Here is a 21,258-nt window from a genome sequence, read left to right as displayed (position 1 = left end):
GTGCATCTGTGAAGTAGCTTGAGTCTTGACTGTACCTTAGCCATGGCTCTCAGCAGGTGCTTGACATCAGCCAGTTGGCGGTTGTGGCTGGACAGAATGGTCTTAATGGAGTCAACTAGGAGTTGCAGTGTTTCTCCACAGGACTCCAGCTGCTGTTCCCGCTCCTCCTGAGTCCTCCGCTCAACACTCAGCTCCTCCTCCAGCTGCCTCTGGGCACAGCTCAGCCAATCAGGAGTGCCGATGGGCAGGTCCAGCACTGGACTCTGTCAGGAGGTGCCGACTTTGAATGGTTTGTTTTCAAATCCTGCATAGTATACCTTTAACCTATAGACATGTTCCAAAACTTCTAATGCAAAAGTAACATCTCATATTTCTGACAGGAATATAGACTGCAGAGATCAGAGATCAAACCCACCAGTCTGTGCAACAGTTGGAGCTCCAATGGAGACACAGTGCTGCTGAACTGTGCAGCATAGGAACAGGTTTGCTGGCTGCGCTTCAGCAGCTCAAAGAGTGCTGCGTCCATGTTGAGGGCCTCGGGGGATCGGGTTCGAAGGCCTTCAAAGTTTAGGATGGTGGAGCACAGGAAGGTGACCTGTAAGAAAGATGACAGGGATCACTTTTTTAACACTGGTCATCTATGAAGACAGGGTTTTCACTGCCTATCTAACTAAAAGGTGGGCCTCCTTTGTTTTATTGGCCGCTGCCTTTGTAGTTTTGAGCACCAGTACTTAACAGATCATTTAGAGCATGAATTTCCAACAGTTTAGTTTTCAGTAGATATTTGACAAACATTTAGCTCAGCATCTAGTGGCATCTTCTTACTCAGTTTGAACAAGTGCTGGCAGTAAGAGGATGGTTAGCGCACCTCTGGGCCCCTGCTCTTAACCACAGGGGTTTCACTGAGGGACCATCAATAAACTACTGTTTGAATGACACAAAAACAATGATGTTTTGAAAACCTTTATGCTAACTTGCCTGTATTAATGAAAATTAGGATAGAGAAATTATACAAAACTCATGTGGCACACCTATGTTGATTGCTAAGGTGTTATGAATTTATTCTACAGAAATATCTGAATATAACCACTATTCCAAAAAAAGGTTGGGTTGCTGTGTAAAACAGAAATAAAACTAAATGTCCAAGTTTCTCAATTCTCAATCGAAAACAATACAAAGACAATGCATTTAATGTTTTACCTCGTCAACATCATCATTTTTGTAAATATATGCTTATTCTGAGTTTTGGCCAGCAACACATATCAAACAAGTTGAGACAGGGAAGACTGATAAAGCTGTGGAATGCTCAAAAACACCTGCTTTAAATGGTAACAGGTGATAGTATACTGACTGGGTGTCAACCTCATGGGGCTCAGTCATTCACAAGGATTTGGCGAGGTTCAACACTTTGTGAAACATAATTGTAGAAAGGATATTACTACAGTGGCTCAGGAACACATCATAAAACTGTTCCCAAATGATTGTGTTCTGTTTTTATTGATGTTTTACACAACATCAACTTTTTTGGAATCATGGTTGGTAAAAATAATTGCATGTCCTATGACCCAGTGACTCAATCAACACTGAACTGTTTTACCACACAGGACAAATAGGACACATCTGCTGTTATTTGATTTTATTGCTTCCTCTATTCTGTATTGTGGAAAATGCATAACTGTTTTTTTTAATAGTATCAATGTATTGTGACCCTGTGACTTGAAATCAGTACTGAATTGTACTACTATACCGAACAAACAGGGCATATGGTTTTTTTTGTTTTAAATTGGACTTTAGTGCGTCTTCTATTTTACTATTTTATTTGTTTACCAGCCACATTGGAAAAATATTTTCCTTCATCATTCTTGTCTACACTTCTTACATCAGGGTCTGTGCCATTTGTTCTTTTTTTGTCAGGTTTTTTTTCTGTACTCGGTGAGTAAAAAGTGAACTTGTGATTTGTTTCACGGCACGGCACTTCAAATGGTCTGTGCACACACTGAGTACTCATACCTTGATCTGGAAAAAAAAATCTCAGTCTGAAACTGCTGTGGCTGGTAAGAAACAGAAGAGCCCAGTCACTTTAGTTTTACAAGGCGGTGGTGTTACCTGGCTGGTGCGCTGGTTCTCTCTCGCCACCATGGCTCGTCGCTCCCTGATGGTCATCTCAAAGTCCTGCAGGACAGGGGCCAGTGCCGGATTGGCTCCACCAGCCCACTTGAGGCGCTGCTCGATGCTAGCCTCTAGTGATGCCAGCTTCTCCTGAGGACACCAGCAGTCAAACAACACAAGGATATGGACTTCTGTTCTATGAATATTGTATTTTTTAGTCAAATTGTAACTACTTTCAAGCCAACAAAACAAACAAAAAGATTCCATTTTCCCCACAGCAAAAGTTTGGTGGCAGAGAGGTGAAGGCTTCAAACAGTGTGCACACCTTCACATTGTGAAATAAAATGACCAAAATGTATATACAGTTAATGACATAACATATGAAAAATCAAAACAATTAACAGCATGCGTCTGTGGTGTGATATTAACCTGAATGGCGACTATGGCTCCCTCATCCTGGCTCAGCTTGTACAACTTCTTCTTCATGTTGCTGAGGATGACAGAGCGAGGAGGAATGCTGACACTTAGAGGTTGGTTACTGGGGCCCAGAACATCCTCATGCTGCCACTGTAAGTGAACAGATTCAAAAACACGGAGTGTTATATCTGAAAGAGCAAGCACTGAAAACATTTGTTGGCTTTATTGTGAATAGTACAGCTATGTCATGTTGTAGTGTCAGTATGAAAAAAAAAAAGAAAATCCTTAGCATTTAAGGGGTACATGTTTAAAAGGTGGGACTTTTTTGTGGAAGCAGGTTATCTACAGAACCATCTGACTCACAGATTTTGTAGGTGTGACCAGCGGAAAACAGAAATTCGACCAAGGTTTGTCATCCAATAGATACAACTACAGTCAGCGCCTCATGGCTGTATGCCTGCACCAGCCAGTCAAGTAGCAGTTGACATCCATGTAAACCCATGCACTCATATGTAGTGAAGACTTTGAAGGAATCTAACAAAATATATTTGTGCATTTTTTGAAGAAATGGAAGCTATCACCATTATGACATGTATGACTCCATCAAATCATTTCCAGTGAGACACATGCACGAAACAAATTAAACTGCTTTCACTTAAGAGACTACTTTAACAGAGGAGAACAGAGGACTGATAGAGAGCTTCATCACATGATGCAACAACAACCACCTGAAACTCAATCAGCAAACCAATGAGCTTGTGGTCAACTACAATTCAAATATGGGTGTTGCTGCATATCCTCAACCTGGCAACACAGAAGATCTCCACAATCAGTTCCAAGCTGGACACTTAAGACTTGTGTCACCAATTCAGTATCTGACCAAATGTGATTTTTGGCAACGATCTCCCGTGTTACGGTGTCCTGTGCAACGTGTTTCCCTCAAGGTCTTCCTGAGATACTGGGACTTCACGAAAAGGAACAGACAACAAGAAAACATAATGCATCAAACACTAACCTTAACCTTAAACACTAATCCAGTCAGTACCAACTCTGCATGTTACAAGCAAGCAACATTTCAATCACTTGAATACCATCGCAGTCTTTGAATAGGATATGAGTGCAGCCTATCAGAAACGTGCACACACACTTCAGTCTGTACCTGAAACACAGCAATGTGCAGCTGGCTCCTCTGCAAGCTGGCCTTGACGGCCTCCAGGTTGGCGTCCAACCTCCTCAGCAGGTCTACCTTCTTCCAGGCTGTGTCGTAGGAGGAGGCCAGCACGGTGGCTCTGTTCAGCAGCAGCTGGGAGACTCGGCCTGATGCCAGGCTCTGCTCCACTGCCTTCTTACAAAGCTCATCCAGAGACACCTTCAGAGCCAAAGCAGACAGTGCATGCAGTGAGCTTTTGCACACTATTTGAACACTGAAACAGTGAAAGGATATATGTGTACTACCCAAAATAAGATGTCCTTATATTAGTTAATTTATCATATTTTCAGTATAGTAGTGATAAATGCAGTGACTGAGGCACAGAGGTCTACAGTGCGAGCAAATGTGAAAAATGAATTGGCCACACAGATGTGAATGACTGAGGTTCTTGGGGTGCCCCCAAAAGGTTCTAAATTGGAACTGGGTCTAAATTTGTATGAACCTGGAGCATTTTATTCTGTCTTTCTCTCTTCTGCTCTCTGTGTTGTATAAGGGCAGTGAACCCCTCTGCAGGCACACCCACCCACACGCACACAGCAGAGCAGAGGGGTGGCTGTGTCAAGAATGAACACAGCTGAAGGCAAAGATATTACTCGAGTTAACACTATGCTCATTCCTGCAAAATTAAACCTTCATAATTAAAAGACCAATAAGAGTCATTCATTAAAAAAAACAAACTTGCAGAAAAGTGACTTTCAGCAGCTTTGCCCACGGTCTCCCATTCAACAGCACTATGTTTCAGACATAGTGTGATTGTTAGACGAATAGCAAATTACTATGAACCATCTAAAACTAAATTGGAGAACTGGCTAAGACTTCACTACTTGGAGCGAGTACAACTGTAGCTTTTGAGAAATTAACATATGCCACAGTCAGCAGTGTCCTGTTTTTTTAATGTTAAATTACATATTTAATGAACATTTGATATCTTCTATTGTTATGTATGAAAGATTAATGCAGTGATACCTTATGGCCACATCCTTCTGCATCACTAACTGCTTACCAAAAATCTAACTCACTCTCACACACAAACAGCGTACAGTACCTTGCTCTCTGCGCCAAAGTCTTTCGCCTCAACCTGGGCGACAATGTCCAGGCCGAGGGCAGACATGCTGCTGCAGAGGGCCAGACCGAGGGCTTGGCTGGGCAAACCCATAAGCATCTGTCGAACAAACTCAGCTGTGAAGGCCTTGATAGGGCGGGTCATCTTGTCCTCGCTCACTACTATCACGCCTGACCCTGTTGCACTGGGCCGCCGGTACAGCGCCTTCCCCAAACCAACTGGTCCATTTGTAGGTAACAGGTCCTCAGCTGGGGGACAGGTACCTGAACACACAAGATTTGACACATTTGTCAGACAGCAGGCTGAAAAACTGACCAATGCACTTGTTACATTGATGGTTATGGACTATAAATATGATTGACATAATCGCCCAAAAATAATTTTCTCTGCCTGGGAAACACTCTTGTACAGTTTGATTTAGTCTAAAAAGAGCAGAAATATAGTAATAAACATTTTACACCATGAGATGGATCAACATTGTTTTAGACATGTCCTCCACAGGGTTTGTGTAAAGTTCAACTGAAAGGTCTCATGTAACAGGTGACTGGTGATCAGCCCATCAATATGGGTAGATTGTTTATAATTGGATGATCTGAAAAAACTCATCCCAAGTCCTTATGTTGCAGTGAGGAGCTCTTACCAGACAGAGTCTGTGCAAAGGAGGCACACAGCCTGAAAAAATCCCTGATGGTTTGCAGTCTCTTCAGGAAGAATACCTCTTCCATCAGCTGCCGCTGGTTCAGGCTGTCAAAGAAGTGGAGTTGTGTGGCCCGAGCCTCCTTCAGAACATCCACTTTCCTCCAGGCTGATGGTATCTCCAGAGAACTCAGCTGTGGGTGATGAGGTGCAGAGGAAAATGGGGTGAGAGGGAGAGGAAATTATGCCGATGAAAATTATGACTGGTGATCATTCAATGTTTACCATTGGCCTGTTTAATACCGTACCCACCCACTCCCACAGTCCACTGTACAAAGTGAAGGCCCACAATCTGAAAATCTCATTTCACAAAATGAGTCCAACATTTTTTAAAAACTCTACAGTACAAAGATGATAAAGGCTTTTGAGTGCGACAAAGACATTGGCTTTAAGTTACTAAAAGCCGTCAAACAGCAGTTTAATGAATCTGCGTCATGTGCTGACGATCTCATGGCACCTGTAGTCCGACTTCACGCAGACCTCTACTTTGTGCTTTTTACATAAGATAAAGGCTTAAATAAAAATTTTGAATAGATTCAAGAGGATCTAAAATCTCACTATAAAAAGGCACAAGAGTTGCAAAAAATATTAAATGAAACACCTTATGCAGGAGAGAACATACTGCATGTCAGTCCATTATTACACTTATTACATCTAAAAGAAAACAAGGATTCTACCTTCTCTGTGAGCTGCCCAAAGGCAGTCTCGAGCTGTGTGAACATGCCATCAAAGGCCACCAACAACATTTGACCTGCAGACATCTTTGGTGTGTCCTGGCCCGGTCCATCCATGCTGCGAGGCTGGATCAGCTCAGAGTACTGAGCATGCAGCATCCTGAGCAAAAAAAATGTTGTCATTCATCAGACATTGGATTTTAAGCATTTGTAAGTTTGCTATCAGTTAAGCCAATGCTACGTCTGGTGAAATTCATGACTACAATTCTACATCAGCTGTCACCTGGTGATGTGGAGGCAGTGGTTGTGCCCATCGTGGTCAAGGCCTGTGGTGGCCTGCAGATTGTCGACCAGACCCTGCAGGCCAAGACCATCAGAACTCTGCTCCACCAGCTGCTCTAACTCTGCCAACATGGACTCCAGGGTGGGCTCTCCCTTTACCATACAGCGTAGAGCCTCTGGAAAGATGATCTGACGGAAGTTGGTGTTCAGTTCCTTGAGTGAACAAGGAGACACACCAGTCTCAGAAATGACTGTATCTTTTTTCCACTGGATTGTACCACATTAACACCACATTAACAAGCACTTCAAAACAAAAACATTACACAAAATTGTAAGAATCCTCTCATTTCCATCCAGAGAACAAACTACTGCCAGTTGTATCTGGTTGATTTCACCATGTTTTGGGGATGCACCTACCTGCAAGCAGGTGTACACAGCATTGGCCAGGTACACAGCCTGGGTTGTAGCTGAGGGTGCAGGCAGCTCCAGATCATGGGGCAGGAGTGGGCAGCGTTGTAGCAGTGTTGCCAGGGCAGTGACATTTCCAATCATACTGCAGAGCTCCTCCAAGAACCATGCCCCATCCCGAGATGTCAGGTCTACCAGCTGCTCTCCAGCACTGGCGGCTGCACCCTCCATCACCAGGTTCCGTCTGGAGAACAAAAAACACAGTTTCACTTTCCAGAAGCACTGAATTTCTAAACAAGACCAGGTTGAAACCTAACATATGGCTGGAGTGTGTATAGTCAATGGGCTATATTGTGGCCAAATAGTTACACAATTAGTTAGTGGTAGTGTCTGTAATGTTAATTCCTGAATATTAGATGTTCATCTGCAATTTTCTGTAGTGGTCCCAGTATTTTTTGTTCTTAAAGTGTAGAGGAGCATATTACATGACATGGTTCAGAAACATTGGATTCAAAAAATGGTACAAATGCAGTTTGAAGAACAATACATTCCACTGATATCTTAAGATGTTTTTCCACTTACATCTTAATGTTTCAATTAGAAAGTGATTCTAACTGATGATCTACTAACTCACACAGCTCTTGCATTCATTTTGGTCCACTGATGCCTCTCGTTATTCTATTTCTCACTTTGTATTGATTGCTTTGTCAGTGATTGCTGTTTGGGGTATTTTAACTCCTTTGAGCCTCTCGTGCATGACGAGCTGTTTTCTTTCCAACTCTGCTCTCTGTTACAATGCATAACCATCACCTCCACTTCTTACAGCAGTAGGTTGTATTTTGTCTTCCAGTGTCAGTCTTTCTTGGTGAATATCACATACTGTGGTGTTTCTCTGCCATCTGTGTGCTTATGATATACTGTGAAGGGCCACTGCGCTGTGCCCAGTGGGGCATGGACCACATCCTGCTTCACCTGGAGTTTTCAGAGTCTGGACTAATTAACGTTTGTGCCTTCTCATCTTGAAAGAGGAATGCCCAATGAGGAAACTCCAAAACTCAGCTGATCACTGGGTTAACTTGATCACTCAGTCACTCTGGAACAGACTGTAACATTTATAGGGCTAGGCCCTGCTTTGCTGCAGTCCAACCAAAATATGTTTGATGTGCTTGTGATATCTGAAGGTTTCAGAAATACATCTGTTTTAAAAATAGCTTATTTAAGCAATGTGGCCACTGATGATCTTGTACCACTAACTACTTTCCACTAGTCTGAGTGGAAAAACAGCCCGATGAAACATGGAATGAAAGATATGTGTCAAACCTGCAGAGTGTGCAGAGGGCAGTGGTAATGATTCCAGCCAGGCTAAGGGAGCCTGGCTCTCCATTCTCCTGAAGGAAGACTGTAATGCAGTGGTCAATCTCCTGTAGCTGCTCCTCGCAGGCTGCTGCAGTTGTGCCCTCAGCTTTCAGTCGCTCTGCTTGGTGCATCACACGATCATTAGCGTCAGCCACTTGGTGCTGCAAAGTTAACTCCACACTGGACAGGAACTGGCAGGAGGCTGCAGGAGGTTGGGGAGCAAAGAGCAGCTCATATCTGTAAAGGGAAGGGGAAACAAAGCTCAACTGTTGGCATGATAACATAATAAAAATGACAAAATCTTACTGATAAAAATGCTGAATCAAATATATTCATTGTCCAGTCTGTGAATAATCCTGGGTAACCAGTATTTCTGGACAGACATGTCTTTTTGTGACTAGGGGGTGGCAACCTTGCAACAACTTCAACAAGGAGGAAAATCTTTGTAAAAGTTAAAGACAACAATGTTTCAGCCATGAGAGGATATGGAAAACTAAGTTAGAGCAAGGGTGGTGCTCTGGGCTTACAGGCTCTTAATTGTTTGTGTGGTGCCATAAAGGAAAGCCTGCTGTAATCCCTTACTGTCTGCAGATGTGTTGGCAATGATCCACTGTCATGTCTCTCAGCAGTTCCTCAAACCAGGCCTTCCACTGGTGGGCACGATGGAGCAGCAGTGTAGCCCGTGGGTACAACAAAGCCACTGTAGCATAGCTGTGCAGCTGCTCCAGGCAGCCACGAAGGGCCCCACGGCGCTGCTGCAGCAAGGAGTTCATCTCTGCCTCCAGGCTCTCACACTGGCCTATCAGGTGGGCCTGGCCTGCATTCTGCAAGAAGGCTGTAGCTGGTACATAGCTGGGAGGACCTGGAAGAATTAAAGAAAAACCAAGACAAACATGTAACACAGCTCAAGGAAACCGGAATAAAGGGCTCCAAGTACACACTCACTCATAGGTATTACGCCTGAAAACCTAGCAGCCTTGAGATCGCATTCTAAAGTGCATGCTGGCAGGTTGATCTTGAGGGAATTTGCTTGATTGTTTTCTGGCATAAAGCAGGACTACTTTTTGGTCAAAGAAAAAGGCCAGTTGACCCTCTGAAATGGGGAACAGTATTTTACTTAAAACCTAAGAAATGCTACAATAATGAACTCAATTCATCCTGCTTGCATGATTTCCAGTGGGACTAACCAAGATCTATTGGGCTGCTGATGTCCTGCAGGAGGCTTGCCAGTTGGGTGGCCTCTAGGTTGGAGAATGCTGCCTGGTACTGAGAGATCCACTGGTCCAGGTCAGCCAGTTTGCTCTGAATGGCCTCCTGCACCGTCCGCTGCCGCGACTGCAGCTGGGTGTGTTCAGAGTACCTGTGATGAGGAGGGCTAGAGTAAGCTTTCAAAATGAGAGAGAAAATCTGTGCGACTAAATATACACACACATACAAATGCCTATATATGTATATGTGTGTGTACATGTATCTTTAAATATATTTTAACTTCAGCAGTGACATAACTGTTCAGATTCTCAGCAACATCTAAATTCTTGAGTATTTTAAAGTTTAACTGAGCATTTCATGATGACTCTAATTGATTTGTTATGGCAGATAAATTATCCTTGGTGTAAAATTACTTGTCAGTACCAAATATTCATTATAACATGGATTTGGAGCAAACGAGTACTTCACTATCACAGACCTTTGCTCCAGGGTGAGGATGAGATGGTCCGGATGGTTCTCTGCTCCCTCCAGGAAGGCCATCTCCTCCTCAAGTTTGGCTTGTAGTTTCTCCCCCTGGCAGAGCAGCTCCTGCAGGACCAAGTACTCCTCCACGGACTCTTCCACTTGTGGCAGGACTGCTAGCATCTCGTCACGATTCTTAAACCAGTTCACCTGCACAAAGTCCACATGCCGTACACCAATCACTCGCAATCCTCAAAATGCTTTGCTTCTGGATCATTCTTGTGCGGTACTTTAATCAATCTTGGGCTCCCTGAGATTTAGTAACTGGAAGTTTCATTTCCCAGAGTTGAACCTTACCCTAACCTTGACCTAGCAGTCTACACCTTGCGGCCTTCTTGCCTCCACTAGTGCTCTTTATCAAAAAAGTAAACATTCATCGTCTCCTCTGCAATTTTATTTTAGTGAGACTGATGAAACCTCTGCATCATCATTTACACCAAGGATCCTCTAACTTTTTCCATTAAAGGTCCAAAACTCAAACTTAATGGTGAACCCGAGGCCAAAAGCAAATCCATGATGTAATGCCCACATGCCCCACTTTGGGCAGCTGTGATTTAGAAATTCAGAAAATATGAAAAAGATTACATGTTTAAGAAGCTCAGGAAAGAATGTCTTTCACAACAGACTTGCATAACACACACCAAAATTCAGCTGTGTTTGTTTCTTGATAGACGACTGCCTGCTCAGGTATTTCTAACAGTCATTGGCTAAAGGGGCAATCTGTTAATGTACCAAGCTCAATAACAAATGGCCAGCTGATTTAAGTGCCAAAATATGGAGCATTGCCCAAACATTACTTTTAATTTGTTTAGAGAAGACAAGTAGAAGGAAGTAATATTAAGGCACAAGCGACTTGAGGACAAGAGATTGACCAGGTTGAAGTGAACAGACATGAAAAAAAAAAAAAAAAAAACACCTACAAAAACACAGCATGGGCAATCAACATGTTAAAAGACTAGTTAGTGGAGACAAAACTGGAAACAGATGTATGACACTAAACGCCTAAATCAGCGGCTGCAGGACTTTTATCCATCAGTGTAAAATAATTGCGGTAAACCAAACTGTCGCCAGCTACGTCTCTCTCAGGTCTGGAATATCCCATCACTTCTCCAAATTTGACTAACATTACGCTAAATAACCGTAAAAAAAAACATTATCCTGCCTGCCGGCACGCAACATTCGTGTTTACTTTCAGAGCCGCTGCGCAGTGAGAGCAGTGACAGACGAGAATAGGCTCATTTTAAATCAATAAAATATGTTTTAATCACTATTTTGTGTCACTATTGAGTACTTTAGTAGTAAGCCGCGTTCGCCGTTTTGCGTCAGGCTTCTATGTCATCCTGTTGGGGTTTGTTTCTCCATAGGAACCTGCTCACTATACATGAGCCCTTACATATTTAATAACGAACTGAGATGGGAACATTGAGCCTATGTAGCAGTCTATTCCTGTTATGACCTCACCTTAATCTCAGCCACCCTGGAGGAGAAGAGAGAGCGTGTGATGTCTCTTTCCATCTCCCTCTTGCTCTGCTTGTTGTCAGCCTGTTGGCCTCCTCCTCCATATACTGCTCCAGCAAAGCCCACCTCCCCCCCAGCAGTCCAGTCAACCAGGGGATCATAGACAAAGGCCTCCAGCAGGGTCAGTAGGGTCTCTCGGCCCCGGCGCATCATCTGAACCACCTGAAATGACACATCTGATTACAACCCTTATTCAACAGCAACTATCTGCAAGACACAGCAAACATATGATATGACAGGAACCTGTTCACAGGAAAGCCTGAAGATGCCCTCAACCCCAGTGACTCCGAGAGCAGTCTCAATGTTGTGGGTCATCCTGAATGGGACTTTCTCTGGCACCCGCAGGCTCTTCCCTAGACACAAACACACACACAGTTATTCATAACTGAGTGCCTTGTTATGACGTGCTGCACAAATCATTTTAATGTTAGACATATAATCACAGATGCTGGGCATGAAGAGGTTCTTAATGTCATTCTGATTTAAATGACTCAACACACAGTTAAGTAAAAAAACCTGAAACTGACCTTTTTCAAAGCATACATTGTAGTCAATGTGCACCACTTCTCCAGTGGTCATGTCAATCAACACATTATCAAGGTGACGGTCGCCAAGGCCGATGATGTATCCCACCATCGACATGACAGCAGTGGATCTGGCATACGACTGCAGAAGAAAAGACAAAGAATAACAAACTGGACTTTTTTGAACATCCTATACCACTCCTCTTTTTAAAGTGATGAATTAAATGAAAAGATACTGTCATGTTTAAAAAACAACAGTTAAGGAAAATGTTTTAGCCATATCACACACATCATCTATCCATTCATCGTTTTTAAATTGCGAACAGCTGTGGTTACCTGAGTGACCCTCCACCACTCATTTGGTGTGGTGCAGGAACACCATAGCTCCTTGGCCAGCAGATTGGAAGGCGTAGCCTCCATTAACTCTTTCAGCACCTCCTTCATGACGCTGAGCGGCCAGTCTCGTCGTGTCACATCTAGACTGAGCCCCACTGCCTTCAGAGCTGGCCCGATGCGGCTGTAGTAGAGCTCACTCGGGCGGGGTACTGGAGGTACTGGCTGCTGCTGGTATGAGTCTTGGGTCTGGTCAGGACAAAAGAACATGGCCCAGACAATGGGGATTCAATCAGAAAGGTAGTCAGAAAATGGCCTAGTGCAGTTTTGGTAAACAAATTCTTGCTGTTCATGTGATCAAATGTATGTCTACTGACTTCTTTTCAGTGCAGCATAGCACTGAGGAGTTACCTTTTGAGTCTGCAGCACAGCCTCCCTCTGCTGCCAACGCTTGTAGAGGCCAAACAGTGGCGTGGCTCCGTCCACCCACTGGATGAGTCCCGATCGGGTTCCGAGGGGCGTGACAGAGTAGTGGCGGGCGTGGAAGTGCGGCTGCTCCTGCTGGTTGATCTTGGTGAACATGGTGTTGACAATTGACAAAAACTGCATGATGCGCTCATCCAAGTGCAAATCCTCCAGACCTGAGAGAGACAAGATTTTATTCACCACATAACTACTGACATTCTTGACTCTTCTTGACAGATGTCACTGAACAGTTTTTACTACTTTCGACTGTTGACAAAAACTGTTGACAGTGAGGTCCATGGAGTACCCATAGCACCTATGTTTTGGAAAGAGGTCTCAAAACCCGAACAAGTAAATCCAAACCTGTCTGCAAATTCAGACACTACTGGAGATTTTTCTTATAAGGAAAACAAATTCTATTATAACCTGAGTGTTTTTTGCATTATTCTTTCCTTTGATTCAGTGTATCTAATTCATAAAAGAGTGCACAGAAATGATCAGGTAAGTGCTATATTATAACAATAAATTTTTATTATACATTCTATTATTAAAGTACAGCTGTACTGTCTGATTTGAAAGGGATTATAATATCTGAGCCATAAATACACTGAAGATTTATAGATTAATATCAGATTGGATCTGTTAAATATCATTGCGGCAACACTAAACGGGCGTATCATGTGTGATTGGCTTTATTTACTTCTCCACAGTAAATGTGTTCACACTCTTCATTTACTCTGTGATACAAGCTACGGCGGGAAGTTCAACGTTTCATTACTGCACATGGAACTATGCATGGGACTGTCCGAACTTACATGCGCATCATTCACTAGAATAGAGAGGACTGATCACAGCAAGTAGATGAAATGCAGTAAAAATGGCTTGGCAAGAGGTGTGCCACTTTTTTCACATTCACGCTTTCCTCACAATGAACAGTCTCTACTTGCATCAGCAACTTGAAAAAAAAAATACATGGAACCAAGGCAGACTAATCATAGTGCTTGCGGCCTCCACGTAGTATCTCCATGGCTACTGAAACTGTGAAACTATATTTTTGGGGAGGCACACATCAGTTTCAGTAGAGTGTATGTGAATGTCGAAAAGTAGCTTCGGAGCCTGCGCACATAGCTGCCATAGGTACAATGTAACCCCCTAACAACCAAGTATAAATACAGCTTAAAGTAATTAAACAGTCTCCTTTAAACTGTACACAGTATTAACTGTCAATACTCAGGGTTGAATGCTATTCTTTAACCAACTGTTTCTTGCTGAAACTTCTTTAAGAACACAGTATTTTCATTCTTTGTTTCCCACCGATATTCACTGCTGGGAGCTGGTCTCCTACCTTTAAAAAGGTAAGGGTAGTTGCGTCCATCTGAACCCAGGAAGAAAAGCTTCTTTGGCTTGGTCTTGGTGGGCAGGATGGTGATGGTGTTGCCAACACTCTGTATGGTGACAGCATCTGATGCTGACACCTCACCTGGCAGGGCCATCTCTGTTGTGGTCATAGACACCAGGCGAGGACTGATTTCATCCAGATGAAGCAGATAGCTAGCTCGCTTCTGAGCACGCTGCTGCAGGCTCATCATGATCTAACAAACACACACACCACTTGGTCAAGTTTGCAAAAAGATTTTGTTTCGTGTAATTAATAATGATTGTAATGATGTATAGAACATATACATGTATCTAACTATCAACAAGCCTACATCCATGCACCCACACACACACCTGTCTGAAGGGGAGCCAGCTGCTGGCGGGGTTGGCGGGGTTGGCAGGGTTCCTCAGTCGCTCCAGGGCAGAGATGACGGCATTACCGTACGTCTGCTGGAACCAGGTTTCATGTGGCGTCTCTGCTGGAGCGGCTGTGATGCTGCACACGTGGTCCAGGGCGAAAACCACGGGTCGCATCAGAGCAGAGTGCTTCTCACGCATAATGGCGATCTTTTCATCCCTGCAGCACAACAAAGAGTGTTACTAGACTTGCAAGCAAGGATGACACGTCCAAGCACCTAGAACAATTTGTACTTAGAGGCTCACTGATCCAAGGCAATTGTGAAGTCAAGAGCATCACTAAATATGGCTTTCACGGGTGGTTATTCAAAGGTTTCTATGCTGTACATCAGCCACAAAAAGTCTCTGTTGAAGTCGGAAGTTTATGTACACTTGAGGCAAAAGTATTTAAACTTCTTCACTTTGGATCACCACTTTACATTAAGGGCTTTCAACACCTTGAGCCATTTTGTTACAACTTTTCTTGTTCCTCATGACATCTATTTTGTAAGTGCACCAGACCCGCCTGCAGCAAAGTACCCCGCAACATGATGCTGCCACCCTTGTGCTATGTGGCTGGGACAGGGCTCTTTGGCTCACGAGCCTCCCCCCTTTTCCAAATATAACAATGGTCTTTAAAGCAGTTCAACTTTTGTTTTCACTTCTCCAAAAAGTGAGCTCTCCCTCTCCATGGGCAAATGCAAACTGTAGACTGGCTTTTATATGGCAGCTTTGAAACAGTGGCTTCTTTGCATGGCGGCCTTTCAGGCCCTGCTCTGCAGAGAATATCACTTCACTTGGTAGCGTACTCAGCCTACTACTGCTAGAAGCACAAACAACAAGGAATAATGACCAAATCAGCAAAATCTGAGTAAGTCAACAAAATCAGGCAGGCATCATACCCCACGTGGACGTGGGGAGCCTTGAGGAGGACAAAACAAAACCATATCGCACTTAAACATTTGTGTGAAATTTTGTGTCATATTAGCAAATTAATTTTTAAGTTAGGGCCAAAAATGTGCTTTGTGAGGTTACAGTGACTGTTCAAATTCATATTCATGAACATGTGGTCACAGTGACCTTGACCTCACTGGTGCAGAGGCATAAAAACAGAGTTTACAGTCAGAAAGAAGAGGCTACCATTGTGCCACTACAGCTTCTGAACTGAAAGAAGCACAAAATGTTGAGTGAGTGTGGAAATTAAAAACTATTGAATGACTGAACAATGTTATATGATTGCAACAGAAAAGCACATCATTATATCAGAAATTAAAAATGTAAAAAAAATTTATATAAAGAATGTATATTTACAATAATGCCCAGTAGAGGTTTGAATACCCCCCACAGATAAAAGGGAAAAAAGTACACAGAGAGCATTTTGAAAACATTTTTCTCCTGCGAAGAGCTGTATCTATTTTCCTATGGTGTAAAAAAAAGAAAAAAGAAAAAGGACATTGTGCTTTTCCTATCGATGCCTAAATAAGTCCATGACCACAAAATATCACATACAGTATAGTTAAAAAAAAGGGCAAAAAAATGTGAGGGCACAAAGAGGCTGACAGGAATCAAAACTGTTCATGATCTTATCTCTTCACTTTCATTCAGCTCTAACAAGATCATAGACTCACAGGTTAAATGCAGCTGTTAGTGCAGAACGGACTAGATGTCATGGAAGGAGCTTAGCCTCTAGAGTATATAGGACGTAGGTAACCCTCACCTGCGCAGTGTGTTGTTGTTCTGCACCCTCTTGACCTCATCTTCCAGCTGTTGGATCCTACGCAGGACATGCATGTGTTGCTGTTGTAACACACCCAGCCACAGTTCATCCCACAATAAGGTCACTCTGCGCAGCTCACCCACCAGCTGCTGGACCTGGTCAGCACACAGAACTGGTTAGTAGCTTTTCAAGACTACAGCATGAATGTGTTTGTTTTTGCTGTGGTTGGAATTCTCTTTCGATCCCAACATCACTCAATAAATCAACTACTCTGTTTTGGGGAGTGGCTTTGGAGGGAGGCATGAAGGGAAAGGATTTTTTGCCCTCTTTATCTGATAGTGCAGATGGAGAGAAACAAGAATGGGGAAGAGAGTGGAGATGACATGCATCAAAGGGCTCTGGGTTGGTCACCCCCGCCCGACACCTGAAATGCATTCAGGGAAGTGATGCATGGATCCACGGATCAGACGACTGGGTCACAAAGATAAACATTGTGATTAAAAAGAATTCTAATTAAGAGAGACTCTGTGCACATTTACACACAAGGTTCAGCAGCGTAACTTCGTAGTTTAGGCTATTTAAATGTGATATAATGAAGATAGATTCTCTGAGACCTCTTCTCAGGACTCTGTGGGTGTCTACACATGGTGCCTGGGTGACAGCTCCCTCACTCTGTTAGCTTTAGCATGTTATGGCAGGGCATCTTACAGTATGCCTATATGTAGCCAGCTGGTTCTTAGGTTGACTTATTTTAACCATGACCTTGATATTCCATCCCTTTGGGGCAGTTAAAGGGTGTTTTTTTTTTAGATATATCTATCTTGTAAAATGGCTTGTCTTTTTGGCTAAAGCTTGTATAACAAGTAACATAAGCACATAGTGCAATGCTATTATTTTGCAGTGTCTGATACTCCATATGATTTTTTTACAGCTTAAGTCTCTAACATGGTGCTTGCTAAAATCTTTAAGAACAAGAATGTTGCGAGCATGAGACTGGTGCAAACCTGTAGAACCATGGTAGGGTTTGCACAGGACAGTTTCTCCACAATCTTGCTGTAACAGTCCTGCATCATGGCCTGATCTTGACTGGAGCAGAAGGCTGCCAGCTCTTCTGGAGCCCCGTCTTGTCCACTGCTGTCTGGCTGCTCCTCCTCTTCCTCCACCAGGCCCTCTCCCTGCATGCCGCCCAAGAAGGTGGGCAGAGCTGATGGCAGTTTACTCCCTGTCAACACATCATCATTAATTAACATTTACAGTATTTAGATTTTTCACTGGTATGATTGACTATTTTTATTGTTGAGGCCACTTAATTGATATTCTCACTTACAAACATTACCACTTCATATTTAGTTTAGACCAGTGGTCAAAACTGTTCTGCTGGTATCAAAACTTAACATCAGTTTTTGAGTGTCCAGTTGCAGTGAAGATAATAATAAATAACTTCAAATCAAATGAATGAGACATATTAAAGAAGAATTCTTTAGAAAGCTGAACACAGCAAGGTCAACAGCATTAAAGCATACCTGGATTCTGAGCCTCTCCTCCCAGGGAGAGGGAGCCCACAATGGCGGGGTAGAGGATGAGATGTGGGGAGTCCTGGGCCACTCGACACAGCAAGCTGCATATGCTCTGGCGGATGTATGCCTCTGGATGGTTGAGACGGGAAAAAAGCTGGGGGATGATACCTGAGGAGGAAATCATTTGACAATGTAAACGGCAGCAGCAAGGGCTGGGTTATCCTAGAAAGAATGAGTTCGTATGACATGCTGTCTGACTACAACAGAAGGCAAAGGTGTTTGAAACAGTTGCATCCTTCCTTTACAACTGAAGGCAGGGTGAAAAGCTGGTCATCATAGAAAGGGGCAGCTTGTGATAATCGTTTACACACAGGAATAGCAGCACACATTTATGCTGTTCCACTCCATTATTAACAGAACTAATTGTGTCAGAAATGCAAAAAAGTGATTCCCTTCAGAGTGAGAGAATCTTAAACCCTGCGTACTTTCTCACTTCCACACACCTGGCCACACTGCATGAAGTTGGTGTAACTGTTTGATTGTCTATTTTGGGAAAATTTAGAAATTGATGACACAGCCTCCACAGTTCCAACATTGGAAAGGTGTGGGGGGACAGGCATTCCGAAGCTGATCATTTAACAAGCACTCCTGATGAAGTATGCTTGCAGGTTTTTCATGAGAAGTTATCAAATGGAAAAGCTGGTAAAATTTGCTGAATCTGAACTTATTCCTTTGCACACAGGACACATACAGGTCACACGTGACCAGAAGAATACCTCTGGGAAAGTACCACAACCAAACTTTCTGGCACAACAGCCATGTAAAGAATTCATATTGTGTGTGGATGCTTATTTTGCAGTATGACATACCCCTCCAGGGTGCCGTAGGGGTGGAAGCTAAGCCCAGCTCAAGCCCCTCTCTCAGTTCACCAGCGTGCTTCACCAGTAGACGGAGGAGACGCAGTGTTGCCATGACGATCACATCATCATTGCTCTGTTTGCTGTTGTGACAGGACAGCAGGAGTTTAGGGTCATCCTCATCAATAGGGACCTAAAACACACAACAGACACAGCCTGAAGGACTGAACCACACACTCGCCATCTTGGCAGTGACTGACTGAGTGCCAAACTCCTGCCTAATCCAAATAGGCAAAGAGGTGGAGCGTGGGTGGAGCTGAGGCAGGTTGAATGAAGCCTAGCAAACAGCCATCAAACAAAGCAGCCATACCCATAACAATATATAGATTTAAGCTTTAATCTAAATGAGTGAATTACATAAAAAAAATCCCCCCTTGTAAAGTACAAATGGAGAAATTAACTATAGAGACCATAACCATTTGTGTACCAGGCTGTAAACATTTAGTTTTGAGGTTGGTCATTTTCACATGGGTCTTTGGAAATTGAGTCGCTTTTGGAGCCAGCCACATGTGGCCATCCAATGAACTGCAATTTTTAGCGCTTCCACAGACGGAAACAGAAGGTTGCCCTCAAAAGCAACACACTGCTTCACAGTCATTAGGTCTCACCTGTCCAGCATTGAGCTTGAGGAAGGTAAAATAGGCCTGGCACGAGACCCTGTAGAGGCCAAAGATGCGGTCCACTACCCGTCTCCAAACTCGGATCAGACCATCTGTGACAGACTGGTCTGCATCCCCCAGCCAGGGACACGAGACAGTGAGCTGCCGCCAGATCACGTCTACCATGTCGTCCTCATCGTCTTCCTGCTGTAGAGCCATGTCCTCATCCTGACACATAACAGAATAGTTGGATCAAAACAGTCTGTCGTGCTTGGCAATGACCTTTTACATCAAATATTCTCAGATATAACAAAGGCCCACTTAAGGCACATGCACATGTGTGCGCTGAAACGTGCAGCAAAAATCACTAGCAGGCAGGTGTGATTTGTGTCTTTCCCTTTTTTAATCAAATTTCATGGAATCATTAATATCACAGCATAAAAATGGGTGGGAGGATGAAAGCTGGTGGGATCTGTGGTTAGTGCTATTGAGATGTTCAATGTCTTCTGTGTCTGTCTGCTGTAAGGTAAAACTAGAAAAACTGTCCAAAAAGAAACAGTCTCAACTACAAAAGGTAGACTCTACCTGTATGCCGGTAGGTCGACACATGGCCTGTCCGAGAATGCTGAAGATGGTGTCCTTGTCTTCTTCGCTGGTGGTTGCTGGCAGCAGCTCCTCTATCTCCCTCTTCTCTCCAGGAAGAAGAGGCAAACCTTCCCCTTGGCTGGACAGGAAAAAAAAAAAAATCAGCAGACATATTCCTACTGAACACTGTTTATAGGGTTAACGGGCCTGGAAATACATTAGCATTGAGTTAAACACCCCTCTGACAACAACAACAACAGAACATTATCACATTAATTGCATTAAATCAAAGTCGAACCTCTAACAGGTAAATCTATTCCACTGGGTCCACTAACCTGGCGTTATCCACCACCTTCCTACCCCAGCGGTAAGCCCAGCTGGCCAGGGCTGCCCAAGACTTTGCCATCTCTGGAGCCAGGCTGGTGGAGAGCTGGTAGAGTTGGCCCAACACAAAGTCTGGCTCCCCAACACCGACACTCACTGTACAGGGAGACCACCAAGCTTAAAAAGTAGCTAGAATTAAATTGACAACTGTACTATATCTTTTTATTAAGTAGGAAAAAAACAAATGTTTTAACAATGGTACAAGACACTGGTAGCTTAGATGTTTATGAATGCATATCGGCATAATTGGAGACGTCTACATTTGCATTGAGTGCAGATACTTTACCATAAGTTTGTCTGATTAATGCAGGTGAGCTTGGACTGCAAATATTACCCGAGGTCTCAGCAATAATGTGGGGAATGCCCTGGTCCTCAAGGGGAAGATCCAGCAAAGCAGAGATATTCCGGCTTAGAGGTGTCATGCTGCCAACAGCACTGGATAAGTTTCCTGCTGCAGACCTCTTTACCACCTAGACCAAAACACCAACAACCCTTAAATATTTTCTCAATAATGCCCCTCAGAGCATACTTGGTGTAAATGAGTGAATAGTGTTGTGTAAAGAAAAGAAAATAAGTCAATCACAGCAAACACATGCTTCTAAGCATATTGTACCAAAACAATTCAGTAACACCATGTAAATGTCAGGCTTACATTCCAAAACAATAACATTTAAACTAAATTAAAAGGTAGAGCTGTATTGATAGGCGAGCATGCCTGTTTAAGCTGGGGTGTCATGTCCTTCCAGTCAGCCAACAGCCATTTGCAGAGTGTCAGCAGTGAGCGGCAGGCAGCTCCTTCATTCTTCCCCACATGGCAGTAGGACAGAGCAGCCCTGCTCAGCATCTCCATGGCTGTCATGGACTGGCCTTGGGACAGAGACACTACTTAGAGGAAACTGAAGACTGTGTGCTGAGCTACATCATAAACACACTGCAGAAATACAGTAGTTTGAACAGCTGAGAAACAGAGAACACCTGGC

General features: G+C 43.5%; 1 protein-coding gene across 2 annotated transcripts in view; it reads right to left on the bottom strand.

Annotated features, from left to right (window-relative positions):
* smg1 (SMG1 nonsense mediated mRNA decay associated PI3K related kinase) overlaps window positions 1-21,258 on the bottom strand; it is a 65,102-nt gene that overhangs the window by 4,408 nt on the left and 39,436 nt on the right. For both annotated transcript variants that reach the window (XM_041956291.1, XM_041956292.1), the window contains exons 30-59: window positions 20,994-21,145; window positions 20,613-20,748; window positions 20,230-20,374; window positions 19,895-20,033; window positions 19,319-19,537; window positions 18,663-18,843; window positions 17,800-17,961; window positions 17,281-17,498; window positions 16,277-16,431; window positions 14,518-14,740; window positions 14,132-14,378; window positions 12,733-12,962; window positions 12,325-12,570; window positions 11,992-12,130; window positions 11,708-11,817; window positions 11,408-11,626; window positions 9,903-10,096; window positions 9,403-9,575; window positions 8,798-9,077; window positions 8,180-8,452; window positions 6,869-7,103; window positions 6,453-6,664; window positions 6,173-6,329; window positions 5,440-5,629; window positions 4,782-5,062; window positions 3,686-3,895; window positions 2,539-2,676; window positions 2,107-2,259; window positions 416-595; window positions 36-263 (exon numbers count right to left, since the gene is read on the bottom strand). In XM_041956291.1, the coding sequence (XP_041812225.1) occupies window positions 36-263; window positions 416-595; window positions 2,107-2,259; window positions 2,539-2,676; window positions 3,686-3,895; window positions 4,782-5,062; window positions 5,440-5,629; window positions 6,173-6,329; window positions 6,453-6,664; window positions 6,869-7,103; window positions 8,180-8,452; window positions 8,798-9,077; window positions 9,403-9,575; window positions 9,903-10,096; window positions 11,408-11,626; window positions 11,708-11,817; window positions 11,992-12,130; window positions 12,325-12,570; window positions 12,733-12,962; window positions 14,132-14,378; window positions 14,518-14,740; window positions 16,277-16,431; window positions 17,281-17,498; window positions 17,800-17,961; window positions 18,663-18,843; window positions 19,319-19,537; window positions 19,895-20,033; window positions 20,230-20,374; window positions 20,613-20,748; window positions 20,994-21,145 (5,825 nt within the window). The remainder of the gene's footprint in view (window positions 1-35; window positions 264-415; window positions 596-2,106; window positions 2,260-2,538; window positions 2,677-3,685; window positions 3,896-4,781; window positions 5,063-5,439; window positions 5,630-6,172; window positions 6,330-6,452; window positions 6,665-6,868; window positions 7,104-8,179; window positions 8,453-8,797; window positions 9,078-9,402; window positions 9,576-9,902; window positions 10,097-11,407; window positions 11,627-11,707; window positions 11,818-11,991; window positions 12,131-12,324; window positions 12,571-12,732; window positions 12,963-14,131; window positions 14,379-14,517; window positions 14,741-16,276; window positions 16,432-17,280; window positions 17,499-17,799; window positions 17,962-18,662; window positions 18,844-19,318; window positions 19,538-19,894; window positions 20,034-20,229; window positions 20,375-20,612; window positions 20,749-20,993; window positions 21,146-21,258) is intronic.

The sequence above is a fragment of the Chelmon rostratus genome, chromosome 17 (genome assembly GCF_017976325.1).
Source record: "Chelmon rostratus isolate fCheRos1 chromosome 17, fCheRos1.pri, whole genome shotgun sequence".
Lineage (NCBI taxonomy): Eukaryota > Metazoa > Chordata > Actinopteri > Chaetodontiformes > Chaetodontidae > Chelmon > Chelmon rostratus.
The sequence above is the reverse complement of the archived record's forward strand: the minus strand, read 5'-3'. Positions and strand labels throughout refer to the sequence as shown.